The sequence below is a fragment of the Sturnus vulgaris genome, chromosome 2, assembly GCF_052056855.1.
Source record: "Sturnus vulgaris isolate bStuVul1 chromosome 2, bStuVul1.hap1, whole genome shotgun sequence".
NCBI lineage: Eukaryota > Metazoa > Chordata > Aves > Passeriformes > Sturnidae > Sturnus > Sturnus vulgaris.
The window spans coordinates 88,294,180-88,308,539 of record NC_142244.1 but is presented as its reverse complement, the minus strand read 5'-3'; the positions used below and the strand labels follow the sequence as shown (position 1 = coordinate 88,308,539).

General features: G+C 42.5%; 1 protein-coding gene across 1 annotated transcript in view; it reads right to left on the bottom strand.

The window, feature by feature from the left end:
- Positions 1 to 10,746: 10,746 nt before the first annotated feature.
- Positions 10,747 to 14,360, bottom strand: part of TMEM131 (transmembrane protein 131) — a 91,108-nt gene continuing 87,494 nt past the window's right edge. The window contains exon 41 of the mRNA XM_014892649.2: positions 10,747 to 11,752. Coding sequence (XP_014748135.1) covers positions 11,456 to 11,752 — 297 coding nt within the window. The 3' untranslated portion in view covers positions 10,747 to 11,455. The remainder of the gene's footprint in view (positions 11,753 to 14,360) is intronic.

Genomic DNA, 14,360 nt, shown 5'->3' with positions numbered 1-14,360 from the left:
AGAGGCATTCTGAGCTATCAGGAAGTGTCATGTGTTTGAAGCTGGTGAACGTGTCTCCATAAAGATTGCTCCATTTGGAACCCACAGTGCCGTCAGTCTGGGTTCCCGTGCACCTGTGGCTGTGTGAAGGGCATTTGTGTAAATGATCCCATGGGAGCAGCAATGACCACCTGCTTTGCTGTGCAGCAGAATTCCATCTCTTTCCCATGACTTTTGCTGCCCTTCTGATGTTTTGGGTTTTAGCTTTTATGTTTTTCAGATTCTCTGCTGCTTAATGTGTAAGTCTGAAACTTCATATTAGGTGTTAATAAGTTCTGTTCACAGGGCAGTTAGACAAAACAATCCCTTCCCAGCTAGAGAACCAAGGATAACCATTGCCCAAAAAGCATAAACAACAGCTAAGGGAAAGGGGCAAGCCAAGGCTTGAGACTTCATAGCTTGGAGCTGTGCTTGGACAATTGACCCCAATATGCAGCTGAACCAAAACTTACAAAAGTGTAAAACTTCATGACCAGAATCCATCTGAGATTTGATTTGAGTGTAGCCCCAGCCAGGCTCTTGCACTGCCCAAGGTTTATCCTTTCAATAAATACCTATTTTATTCCTTTTGCTCTGTCTGGTCTCTGTTCCAGATCAGCCTTTCCAGGCATCAGTTCAGGCAGGGCTGGAAGTGCTCATACAGGCATTTGTGTTTGGGCACTGACAGCATTTCTGAAGGGATTTCCTGATGCCACAAATGTGCTTCAAGTCTGAAGTGTGTACTGTGACAAAAGAGAGGAAATTCTAATAGATGAAAAACAAAAATTGCATAAGAGAATAGAAAACCAAGAAGGGTACAACAAAAAATAACAAACCACTTATTTAAACCAGAGAAAGGGTTCTCATCAGAAGAAACTACGTAATTTTGGTGACCAAGGGTGAGCTTTTTCAGCCTTTTTCAGTTTGTGAGTTCCTAAATATATCTAAGGCTTGCATCTTAGAAACTTTGGATCTATATATTGTTGCTGATTGCATGTGGGTTTGTTTAAAATAGCTCTTCCCAATGAACTACAAGACTTCTAGGCAATGAAAGGGAAAACGACAGCAACCTCTTTTTCTCACATTACTTAAAATGTCAGGTAAACTTTCTAACTTTCTCTCCCAATTAATGAAATATTTTGCCCTTCACAATTCGGGATGGATGCAGTTTATCCATTTATTCACAATGTGATTTGAAGAAGGGTAAGCAAGAAATGGGTAAGTAACGAGAGTGATGGCCATGGGCACGGGGGTCACCTGGGACCTTTCAGCCTGGACACCAGGAATGGCCATAACCCTGCTCACCACAGGAAAGTGCTGGAGTGTGGTGTTAATAACACCAGGGTTGGGGGGTTCATCCCTGTATGGGCCATTCATTTCAGAGTTGGACCTGATGGTCCTGGTGGGTCCTTCAGACTCAGAATACTCTGTGGTCCTGCATGACAGACACATGGTGGAGGTTTGGGAGCACCATGACCCAGCCAGGGGTTCCTACTTGCCCTCTTCCACCCGCAGCCAGCTGCTTATTCCCACCTACACTGAGTGTCCTGGCCAGCCAGAGTGGCCCCATAGCAGTGGCCACTGCCTTCCTCTGGGCAGAGAGAGTGGTGGAAGGCAGGGAAGGGAGGGAAGGGAGGGAAGGAGGCTGTGGAAGCGAGGCTGGCCTGGTGATGTGGTGCTCACACATCCCATGTCCCCTCAAACATCACTCTTCGTGGGCAAGGGCTGCTTGGCAGTACAGACCATCCCCTTTCCCACTGTGCAGCATCTCTTGTGGGAATGTGCTGGGAATGTGGCATCATTTAATCTGGTAGGAATGAGAATCCTATTGTAGTTTTTGTTAGATCCTGCACTTTGTGAAACATCCTAAGGATCGTGTGGCTGCTTTTCTTTTAGTTTTCCATTGGCTCAGCATATTAGTGGCACCTGCAATTTCCATTATGAAATAGAGATAAGTTGATCTTTGGAGTTCTTGAAATAAGAGCAGTAAAACGTGTTTACATGAAGGCAAGATAGCTTTTAAGTGCTCTTAATATTGTCTACAAATTGCTTAAATTGTAGCCATGTCTCAAAACGCTGCTGCTAGCATACAGTACAAATTTGAGAAGTTCTGAAATGCAATATTGAAATAGCTCCCTTTTCTAGTTATTTCAAGATGTTGATTGAATTACCACCAACTGATGTTGGTATCAGGCAGATGATGGCACTAGAACCAAGCATTGAAATCATTGAGACGACCTGCTGCTATAGAAATGCTCTAAAAATGCTCTTCATGTTTTAGGTTTGTGACAAATATGAGATGAACCTGCCTAGGTGTTTGAAAGACATCCATCAGGTCTGGAGTAGCATTCGTTAGCTACAAGAGGATACTGTCCTTCTGATGGGTTTTTCTGTATTTTTTTCCGACATCAGAACTCTCTCATTTGGGGATATTCCTGCTCCGTTTTGTTCCTCATGGTGCTTCATTCCGTGTTCTCGCTGTGTTTTGACCAAATTTCCCATGAGTGTGTCAGGACTTTGTTTCACAGCACACAAACATTTTCTCAATCAGCTTTAGCTTCAAGTGTGAGTGAGTGGGTGTTCGAGCAGCCGTATCCACAACTGCAAGGTCTGTAGGCAAATGGCTGAAGAGGACTCTGACTTTTCTCAGTTCCTTGTTAGATTTAGAATTCTCTCATGAAACTTCTAGTTCTTAAAAAGAAATTTAACTTTCTGGGTGGAAGATATGGCTTTACAATACCTATGTGGGATTAGTCTCTGGAAGTGGATAACTTTGGGGCACCTGTGTGACATGGCTGATGGCAGGAGCTAGAATAAAGCTTACTAAGAAATATCAGCCAGTAGAGTACTTATTTACAGAGGAAATGGGCAATGTTTGTGTTTACTATGTGTCTCTAGGTTGGTCCTCTGTGGTACCATGGGCTGACTCAACACACAAAATCCACCTTTCATCCTTGGCTGTGTGGCTGGATCTGCACACTCCAGATTCTGGCTCCACTGCTGCCATCATTAAGGCTCTGCAAGAACCACTTTGTCTAAATCTACAAAGGACACTTGCGACCTATAGCTTGCCCAGCTTGTAGATGTCTTAGTTGCCTGATGAGCTTCCTAAAGCTTTCTATATTGGGAATTGCTAATGAGAACGTTGTCAGTGAGATTCACCTCAGCCTGGGCTGCCTTCTTTCACCCCAGTGCTGGGAATAGAGATAAGGATTTTTATCTCTGGCCTTGCTGGCACAGACACAGCCTTACCCCAACCACTTTTGTCACACCTGGCTGACAAATACGGCTTGTGGACAAGGTCCTCGAGAGCTGCCTGTTCCCTGCTCTCCAATGCTTTGCAGTCCTTGGGAATCCATCACCAGCAGGCACCGTCCTTCCCCTCCAAATCCTTGTTGCAGCTTCACTGCATCAGCTGGTGCACAGGACGCTGGAAACTGAGCTCTTCTGTTCTGTGCTTCTCTCCCTTTCCCTCAGTCATCCTCAGAAAGCAACTGCAAAAGCACCAGGTGGTTTTTTTCAGTCAGGCAGTGAAGTGCTGCTGGTTTAGGTTGTGAGAACTCAGTGAGGATTTTACTGAGCGGGGAGATGGAAAAGTGACTTCTCATTTTGCCAGGAGAGATTTTCAGTGAGGCAGGCAGGATGAGTGCCATGGGGCATTTCTAGGGACAAACAGTTTATTGGGGTGAATTTATCCTAGGTTAGCTGCCTGTTTTTCACTGTTTGGGGTGAAGGCAAGAAGCAGCCTCTTGTTTATAATTTTGTGGCCCAAATGTTCTCTCCATGAGCAGGGTCCTCACAGTGGGGCTTGCATTTCATGAGCAGAGCTGTTCTGCTGGTGAGGCTACCCAGGGGCCAGAGAAACTCTCATTTTCTGAGTCCTGCTTGGACAGGCACAGAAGTGAGAATTACTTAATTAAACAGGCAGTTAATAGGTAAGATTCAGCAACCAAATAGTTTCAAGACTTCCCAACCTGAATTAGAAACCTCAAAATGTCTGTACTTTTTGGTAGGAAAACCCATCTCTATCTCAAATCTTGTCTTGACAGTAGCTTCTACATTTTATCTGTGGAAGGGCAGAGTAAACATAGCATGGGATTTCCACATGTATTTGCACCATTTTTTTTTAAATTATTTGCATTTTTGGAAGTAGGTTTGTCAGAAGTATTATCTATGAGTTGATTTATTTAGTGCCATTATGGTGTTTTCCACCGTGTCATTTTGTCTCTACTTCCCCTTCTCTGAGTATTCACTTCTTTATTTCTTCTTGGGTTCTCATCACTTGAGTCTTCAGAAGATGAGGATTATGATGTTTGTGTGGATTGTACATAGAATACTTGAACTAACCTCTCAGTTTGTCTCTGTGGTGGAAGTAGTTGACCAGACAGATGATGGCTCATTGATAGACTGTAGCTGTTTTCTTTGTTTTTATTATTATTATTATTGGTTTTATTTTATTGATATGTTCCTGTCTACTGTCAGGCTATGGACATAGATAGAAAGCTATATGATCACTGTTCTTGTTTTCATATTATAAATCAAGAGTGATAGTTATTTAGAGAATACAAAACTGGTGAATAGTGTTACTAAAAAGGTGAGGAAATATTTTTTTGTGGTGAGCAGAAATAGAAAAAGAGATACTGAATACACACCTATGTAGAAGAGGAAAGAAAGAAAAGTTGTTCCTTTTAGATAGTTTGAAGAAAGAAATATCAGAAAAAATACAGGAAATCAACAGTTTGATTGCATTAGGCTTGTCTGGCATGTTGTGATACTATGCTTGAAGAGAAGTAAAAGCCTGGTTTTTGCCCTGGTTTGTGGACTTTCCCTGCTGAACTGCAAGAACTTTCCAGTTCCTCATGCTTTAGGACTCGTGGCACATTCACTGTTGAGCTGCGTGGCCTGGCACTGGGGAAAGGAGTGTTAATTTTCCCAATGCACAATAATTAAAGCAAAATGATGCTATTAAAGCTGAAATGTTTTTTCTAAGGTGTCAGGAAAAGCCTTAGAGGAAATTCTAAAGCCACTGGCACCACTGTGGTGTCCAGATTACTCTTTGCAGCCACAGAGGGGGGCTGTTGATCCAACAGTGGAACTCTCATTCTTCACTCTGCAAAGGGAGGAAACAGCATTACTCAAATTTATTGAGTATGAGGAAATGTTTTCCAGTGTGCCGATTTAATCAGAGTTCCTAAAAGTCTTTTTTTTCCCCATGAGTTATTATTGCTGTATAGACTAAATCAGTCTTTTCACAAGGAGGCTCAATTAAATTACAAAGTCAGGACAAATACTGTCCATTTTCTGAAGTTCTCTGGTGCTGAACCTGCTGACTTGAGCAATACTCAGTTTTTATTGTTCTAATAACTGCATCATATGGATTTTTGCATGCAGTTGATCAATACAAGGGCACTAAGTCAGCTCACAATGTGCCTCATTCTCATTCCACATACCTGGAACTGTGGCTTCAACTCACAGCCAGTGGCCCCAGCTCCCACATCCAGCTCCCACATTTTCACATCTGAAATTAATTTCCACATAACCATGAGTTATTCTGTGTGCTGATAGTCATAGCATGGTTTGCTTTCTGTTTGAGCTGTGATGAGTTTTCCATTTGGAGCATTTCTTTAAAATGTTGAGTTCAGCTGCTTCAAAGAAAGGACCATCTTTAACAGAAACAGAACCATAGAACTGTTTAGGTTGGAAAAGACCTCTCAGATCATCAGGTCCAACTGTTGACCTAACACAGCCAAATCCATCACTAAACTATGTCCCCAAGTGCAACATGTATTTAAAATACCTCCAAGGATGGTGACTCCACCAGTTCTCTGAACAGCCTGTTCCAATACTTGACAACTCTTTGTGAAGAGTTTTTTTTCTAATAGCCAATCTAAACCTCTTTTTTGCCACACTCCCTTTCTCACATGAACTTAAAATCTGAATTTCTCACTAACTTGCAAAGTTCAGCTGAACTATTCTATTCCTTGTGCGTCTCCTATTATTTCAAAGCATTAATATAATATTTTCTGCCATGGCCTTTGCACAGTTTAACTGAAGAGTTAAGATACTATTGATGTGTTCTTAAAATCTGTTGATTTTTACCCCACACCTCCCTTGAGCTGGAGATCCAGTCTTCAGCCACAGAACAGAATCTGGCAGGTGGACAGATGAGGGCTAGGTTTGGCAGCTAGACTTTTGTATCAGAAGCTCATAGGAATAAACTTCTGGTTTGGGATAAGACATACTTGATTATTTCTTAAAGTTACTGTTGTCCCATAAGATTTCTAGCACATCAGGAATTCCCCTGTGAGCTGTAAGCTGAGTCATACCCACTTAATGAAGAATGTTGTGTAATTTTTAGGGACCTACTTTTTCCTTTGTTGTCAGACTCTTCAGTGTCGGCAGGATTTAGCTGGAAATTAAATGATAAGGACAGGCTAGAGCAGGAAGACAGGCGATGGAGAGCCAAAGGAGCTAAAAGTCCTTCCCCCTTCCAGGAAGCCAACAACAGCCACTGAAGGAGCATTTCAGTCTCTCCCCATTCCAGTTTCTGCATATTTCCCTCTTGTCAGGCACTGAGCCATCCTCACTGGCTTCTCTCGTGTCCTACATTGCCATAAAGCAGATTAATGTCCTGTCTCCAGTGAGCAGTGTCTTCCCTGACAGTAACTCCAGAGTGGGACAGGAATTGACACTGGATGAGGCAGCTGCTTTTCCAGGTGCTGCTTTCCTGGTACACTTGTTTCCCAGCAAGATTCTTGTAGCTAAGCTGAAACACAAGTGCTTTCATCTTGCCATGGACTCATACTAAAAATACTCAGGAAACTTTATAGAATAGCTAATTGGTTTTGGTTTGGGGTTGTTTTTGTGTTGTTTGTTTTTTTCTTTTCTTTTGGGAATATTTTATTAGTTCCTTAACTATAAAATAGTCAGCCTGTATATATTTAATTATCTCTCCACCCACTCCCAACCCCTTGGTGCCCTCCCCAGCCAATACCTTATTTCTCTCTCAGGGATGCTACACTCCAGATGCTCTGGCTTGTTTAGGGCAAGGAATTGAGCTGTGATTTTTCACAGCTTGCAAGAGAGTCCCATGTGAAGCTTGTTACTGTAGTGTGAGAACATCCCACTCACTTCCTGCTGCCACTCATGGACTACTTCAGTGTTATCTGGTAAACACTTCAGGAGAGTGAGTGTACCTCCTGAAGATCCCACTTTATCCAGTGCTAATGACACTGACTCAAACATTTGCTTCACAATAGGCAAATAGAGAGTGAATTTCCAGATTTTCAATTTTCAGATACAGGGTTCTTTCCAGAGGACTACTATTTGATATCCCAGCTTGACAGAAACACCTCAAGGTGATTTTCTTAGAAAGTGGACATAAAATCTGTATTGGCACTTCCTTCTGCTTTCTGCACTTCACTTGGTACAATGTAATCTCCTGTTTAAGATCAACTGATCCAACTGATATCCGTGGATCTGAGCAGCTACCTCTACATAGTTCTGCTAAAAAAAAATTTTAAAAATTGTTCTGGACTGTCCTCATGTTCCATATGTACATATATACCCACATTAAAAAGCTCATTTCCTGCTTGCTGCTGGTTGAAGCATGAAGCAGCACACTAGTAGCAGCAAGCATGGTTAGAAGTTGTGTTCAGAGGGCTGCTGAAGAGCATGCTGATCCTGTTATCTTGAAGGCTGCTTTAGTATGTATGTGACTAAAGCACCAGCTGAACATGGAGTCCATCAGTGAGTGGCATTAGACAAAAACAGGTACCAGGCAAAAGACTCAGTTTTGAAGCAGAACCTGTTTAACACAAGGTGACTGAATGCTCTTCCAGTTGCACCAGCCATACAGTAGAAGCTGGGTTATTTTCAATCCCTCAGACTGACTCATTGAGAGCTGCAGTTATTGTTTCAGAAGGCCAAAACACCAGAGCTCAGAAAACTTGCTCATAATTAAAGGTTGGGAAAACAGACAAAACCCAGTTAAAGCTGTACTTAGTGTTAAAACATCTGAGTGAAACAGTGTCACTGGAAAACAGCTTCATACTTTGTGTACTCCTCTTTTTACCTCTGGTTCAGTCAGGCACAGCTGAAGTGGAGAGCACAACTTCCACCACTGATTTCACTGCTGAGCTCCAGTGTTGGGAATCTGCTGTTCACTCACATTCTCATCCTCCCTTGCCCTGGAGCTTCCCCCAGTTCTGTGTTTCCCTCTCGGGTCAGTGGCCCAGCCACATCCTGCACTGCTGCTGACAGAGCTGTGGCCAGGCTGGGCCCAGCACGTCTGCCTCTGTGAAATAAAAACTGGCTGTGCCTGGACTGGAACATCTGATATGGCCCCACACTTTAATAAAGTATCCAATACCTTTCAAGGGCTTTTGGAAATAGACATCATAAAAATGAAACTGATTTCACATGTTAGGGCCATACTTCCTACCTCAGACTTCCTGATTTTAATAACAGGCCAGAAACTTTGTAGGCTTTTAGTTCATTTCTTAGCATTGGCAGAACAGAACTGCCCTTTAGGAGCACCAAGCTAATTGCTAAAATTAATAGTAATTGTTTCTTTTGTTTCTCTTCCTTGCTGGCAACTTTGCACTCCTGGTAGTTTCCAGATCTGGAAGAGTAGATCTGACTCACGGCAGTTCGGCCCTGATTCTACTCGAAAGAAATGCTTTAAATTATCCAAAGTGCTGTAAGCTCCATGGTTTCCAGGACAGCCTGTCTTCTGAGCACTTTAAGATGTTTTTTTCTCTGGTCTTTTTACTGCAAACAGATCTTCCCTTGTGTCTGAATTTCAGTCTTTTTCACGCTGCCTTTGCAAACAGTCACCTTGCTGCCCAACTTTTGACCTCGCATTTCCCCATGCTCAGCTTGTCCTCTCAGCACACTGCAATGTTTTCAATCCCATCTAGATTTTTATGCAAGGCTGCACGTGCTTTGTCAAAATCTCACTCCTTTTTATTTTTACCTCATCATAAGATCACAAGAGGTCTGTCCTTTCCACGATTCTGTGATGGTGGATGCTTCTGTCTCATTTATCACTTCAGCCTCTGCTTAAGAGATTTTTCAATGCATGTCAAGAGTGACTAGAGCATAGAAGCTGGAAAGTTGGTACCGCAGGAAGAGGCAGCAAAAGCCATCTTGTATATGTACTTACCATAGACAGAGGTTTCTTTAGTCATACCAAACTTTTGCCTACATTTTATTTCACCTAAATTCTTGTCAAATGCAATTATGGCTTCTCTTTAAGGCAGTTCTTTTGCTTTCTTTAAGTAGGCAAAACAAAATGAAGGTGGACACTCAGGGAGTGTTTAGGCTTTAGATATTTCCCTTAGGAGAAAGACGTGATTTTTCCCCTCTTAGAAAACTGGAAACTGTGTGTCAAAAGTTCTTCATAGTTCAGGTAGTTTCACTGGAACTGGTACTCAAGGGGAAGCTCTTTCAAAACAAGAACTAAGAATATTTTAATAGTGGCCAAGGTTATTTGCATTATCACAAGGGAATGGCTCACACGTTTCAGGGGAAGGGGGAGATCAGGGAAAGGCATCTAAATTACTTGTGTTTTGCCTTGTCTTGTTCAAAAGGAAATGTTCTTACACTAGAATTTTTTATTCCTACCCTACTGATTAAACTACTACAGACTATTAGCATCTCAGAATTAATTTCTGCTTCTATCCTCTATGGAATCAATTCCAATGTAAACACCTGCTGGGTAAAAGAGGTGGCATATGACCTTAAGCAGCTCCTTTCAACCTTGAAGTTACTGCTGGTTATCTTCCCAAGCTCCATTTGCAGAGAAGCAGGCCCTGGCATGTCAGGAGCTTAAGTGCTTATTCTTTATTTTCACGCAGTAAGAGACTTGTTTGCTCAGAGGGAAATTGCATACAAATCCAAATTGAATGTTTCATGACCTTGTGTGGCTCGAGAACTACTCAAATTTTAAGAACAAAGGAGTTCCAGCAGGTTCCTGTTTGAGAGATCTGTATCTTTGAGCTTCTGCTGGTGGTACCAGGAAGGCAGCAGCCTGACACCTCAAGAGTTTGTTCACATAAAGCAAGCTGGAAAAGGGCTCCCTTGGTTAAATAAATGGGACACTCATATTTTGCTGCATACAAAACCTTTATGCTAGAAGGAATATTAACTAAAATATACAGGTCTTACTCTTTTACTGGATGGATTCTGATAAGCACCTGCTGCTGTAAGTTGGAAGCAGTGCCACTGAGTCATGAGTAAATCTACAAAGCTAGTGTCTGTTAATGCTTTCTGGCAATGGAAGGGTTCATTTTTACTTGGCTTCAGCTCAGAGGAATACATGAAGTCACTGGGGCTTGCCTTGCTGCTAATGAATGGAAACAGGCACCTTAGAGCGACAGATAAATCATATCTAAGAATAGCAACATTCTTGTTCAGACCCATGCAAGAACAGTGTTACAAAGGTATGGGCGTAGCATAAACAGCAGCTGCTCTTATGCCTGATACCTGGAAACTCAAGAATGTAGACATTTTTCCAGCTTTTTGCTATCCAGTGAATTTTCAAGTGGGTGGCACTGCACAACCCTGAAAACAGTTTCTATTCTCTGCTGCAATACAAACCCACACTGTTGAAAAGACAGGTTTCATCTGCAGTGAAGTTTCTGGTAACACAGGCTCTGTGTGCAGTACATTTTGGCCCAAAGGCTGTGCCAAGTCATGCACACACAGAACTACAGCAGACAAATCTTGAAAAAAGCGTATTTATTTTAAAGTACAACCCAAAGTTGTATCTGTAAGAAATGCACATGGTATCTTGTTTCTTACACAAGTCTTGGCTGTGTGCATTTCAACTTAAAAATGCATTCAGGTTTACAAATGTACAAACAGCATAAAGTGTATTACAGTCTCAACAGAATGCTCGTACATTCAGCCACTTTCCTCTTAAGGTTTTGTGTTGGTTTTGTTGGTATTTTTGTTGATTTTTTCCTTTTTTACATTCTTACAACCTGTGTTAACAAAGACAGCCTTATTTTAAAAAAATACTCTGCATTTTAGCACAAAGTGCCTTTTGATTTTAAATTAGAACTTGGAGGATAACACTGGAAAAAAATTAAAAACCCAAACTTTTCATGAAAGTATTGCATGCCAGGACCATTTTAGAGTTCAAATTGTTTCCTAAATAAAGATGGCAGATGGTAAAATATGAAACCAGTGAAACTGTTCATATTTACAGGCTTTAGCTGTAGTTGGGACTTGTGACCACACCCAGACATTTCCAAGCTTATCTGCAATCTCACACTACCATATCGCAGGACAGACTTTAAAAAGGAGCAAGTGATGAAAGCATGACTGATGGGGGAGTGGGGATGGGGGAAGCAACGGCCGGAAAATGATGTTTCAAAAATTTGCATTCAGAATTGTATCATGACCTGGATAAGAGTTCTTTCTTTTTACTTTAGTTTTCATGAGGATAGTGTGAATTTGACCAAGGATCTGAACTTCTTCTTCCAATTGTTGGGCTCCAAATTCTCCAAGGATTGTAGGTCTGTCCCATGTCTTCAGCAGGATTGGCAACGGTGGCAGCAGCAGGGGGTGGCGGAGCAGCGGCGGAGTTTTCACTACCCATGAGATCAATGCCTGACAAGGCGTTTGCTGGAGTGGTGAAGGGAAGGCCACTGTTGAGATTACTTGACCAAATGGAACTGCTGAATGGAGTGGTGGACCACAGGCCACTGGGGTTGCCCAGGATTGACTGCAGAAAACACAGAGCAAGGTAAGTGGCAGTTTGGTAAGCCTCAGTTTCCACCTTGTTTACAGCCCCCCACAAGAAAGTATCCGAGCAGCAGCAACAAGGAGCCTGCTCTGGGACCCCTTCCATCCTCACTGCAACCCAGAGCTCTGACCTCCCTTTACAAGAGCTTGCCCAGAGGAACCACACTGCTCCTGCAGCTGAATGCTCCAGGAGCTGCACAAGCTGCAGGGCGCAGTTGCATTACAGCTTTCGAGCTGTTTTCATTTCAGTGAGAGGTCCCCATACCAGTGCTAATTTAAGCACTATGAGTATTCAACACACAAGGGCCAGAACACTTAAGTTTAAACAAACTAGTTACAATGAGGTAGATAAACATGGTTTAAATCTCAAAAAACCCCCCAAAATTCAAGTTGCAATAAAAGATAACAGCAAAGTTCTTTTTCCATATTTTTTACTGTTCGCAAATTTATCTTCCTGTAGAAGATAAACAAGACTTGTCTGTTTTGGATGAATCTACTTGTGTTCAGTCCCACTGTACCTATTCCATATTCCCAGTATATACTTTTCCCCCATCCAGAACTTCTCCAGATGAAGGGAGAGGGGATAGGAAAACTGGCCATTTATCACTGAATTCTGTAAATTCTGTCCTGGCTCAAGACACTTGGAAGTCTCTGACAAATGGTCATGGTGCAGATGCAGGTGAGTTCCAGCACATCACAAATGCATCTGGGATATATGGGACAGGTACAGCAAGCCTAGAGAACACATGGCCCAGGTTTTGTCAACTGCATTTTACTAAAGCCCAAGCAGTAGCAAACAGCAAGCAGAGGAACCTGACCCATGGTGTGGTGGAAAGTGATACCCGGAAGCAGCCAAAGATGGAGATGAGAAAGGTTAGCATAACTTTCTGCTAATATTAGCACAGAACCTGCTACATGTAGGCTTCTGGCACTACATAACCCACTGTCAACAGATTTAATGTACATAAACTGTAAATTCAATTTGCAAATATACTGGAAACTTGATACACTCAAACGGCAGCAGACTTGTTGAGTACGTGCTGTTAGGTACAAACATCCTTATGTTTGGGTCTAGTGGGGGGAAATAGGGCACCCCTTCCCAAGATCTCTGCCCTTAGATAACATACACTAAAGGTTAACCAGTATCAGTGTATATCCTGCATCTGAAGATTTAAAAAAAATCCCTTAAGGAAAGAAAACAAGGTAGAATCTGAAAATGTCTTCCTTTTAGGTTTTTATTCTCTGCTCTGGAATGAAAAAGACAGGCTTAGTCTAATCATATCTGAAACTGGCTGGATGGTAACACACCACAAAATTTTCTACCAAGGGCTGGACAGGGGTTCTGAGCATTATTTGTGGTTAACCAGGCTAACAAATATCAGGACTCTCCGATGTCACTGAGAAACTGAGCCAGACCAGGTCACAGTGTATTACTGTCACATAAAAAAAATGGTTCTATTTAGGCCATACCAGCATTAGACTACTAAACCTACAGCAGGAAACACTCACTCTGCTGCTCGGGAACCTACCCTAACACTCTAGAAGTCCACCCTATTTCCTGCTGCAGGCAAGAGGCAGGAACTATTTGTTCCTACTTGTCCCAAAAGTGTTTGGGAGATCATGATAGAAAGGCACTTGCTCATAAATTAGAAGCAACCAAGAAAGGAGCAGCAGAGAAAAGCACCTGCTATGCCCTTTCAAGGCTGGTGGAGGGAGGTACAAAGTGGCTGGCAGGCAGAACTACACACAGAGAAACAGAGGAACAGGAAGTAGGAAAATGTGGTTAGAAAGAAACCTGGGAGAAGTGGCAGCAAGGCTGAGGGGAGATGGGATCGAGAAGGCAAATGTTACTTAGCACAGAAGCAGAGCTGTGCATACGAGGAGAAAGCAGGAAGAAAAAGGAAGGAGAACAACCAAAACTGACTCTCCAGAAACATTCCTAGAAAAAAAGGTAACACAGAAGTCACTGCCTAAATGCTTTTTGCAACAATGGCCTTGGCTCTTGTCCCAGAACAGAGGAAAGGGCAGAGCCTGGTACCTGCTCTCTTATCAGGCACCTAGAGCAAGGAGGCTCAGTAACAGGAAAAGCCAAGCTTTCCTGTTCTGGCTTGCCATAAGCACTTGAAAATACCACCATCATTTATAACAGCTTTGAGTACTTCAGTCAGTTTGCTGCTTGCTTCTTATTTATTATGTGATCTCCTTGAGTGAGCTCCTAAAACATCTCCTTCCAAATCAAAGTACTTAAATGGAGTACCTGACACTTCTATACCATTTGTCTGGCTTCCATCTTGATGCTTCCTGAAGCACGTTTCTAAATATTTTTCAGAAGCAGCTGGGAGATATGAGTTAAGAGCTAGAGAGGTTGTTCTGGTTGTCCTCAAGCCCTCCCTCTATCAAATGCTGAGAAACCTGCCCTCCATGTGACCAAAATCCAAACATCTTTCCTTACATAGTTTCAGTGAGGTTCCAGCTTTGGTTGTAACCACATGACAAGGGCAGAATCTGCAAGCCAGTATCTATAAGAAGCTGTGTGACCTTCTTTGGCTTCCCCTGTCCCTTCCTTCCCCCACTCCATCTGAACTGCT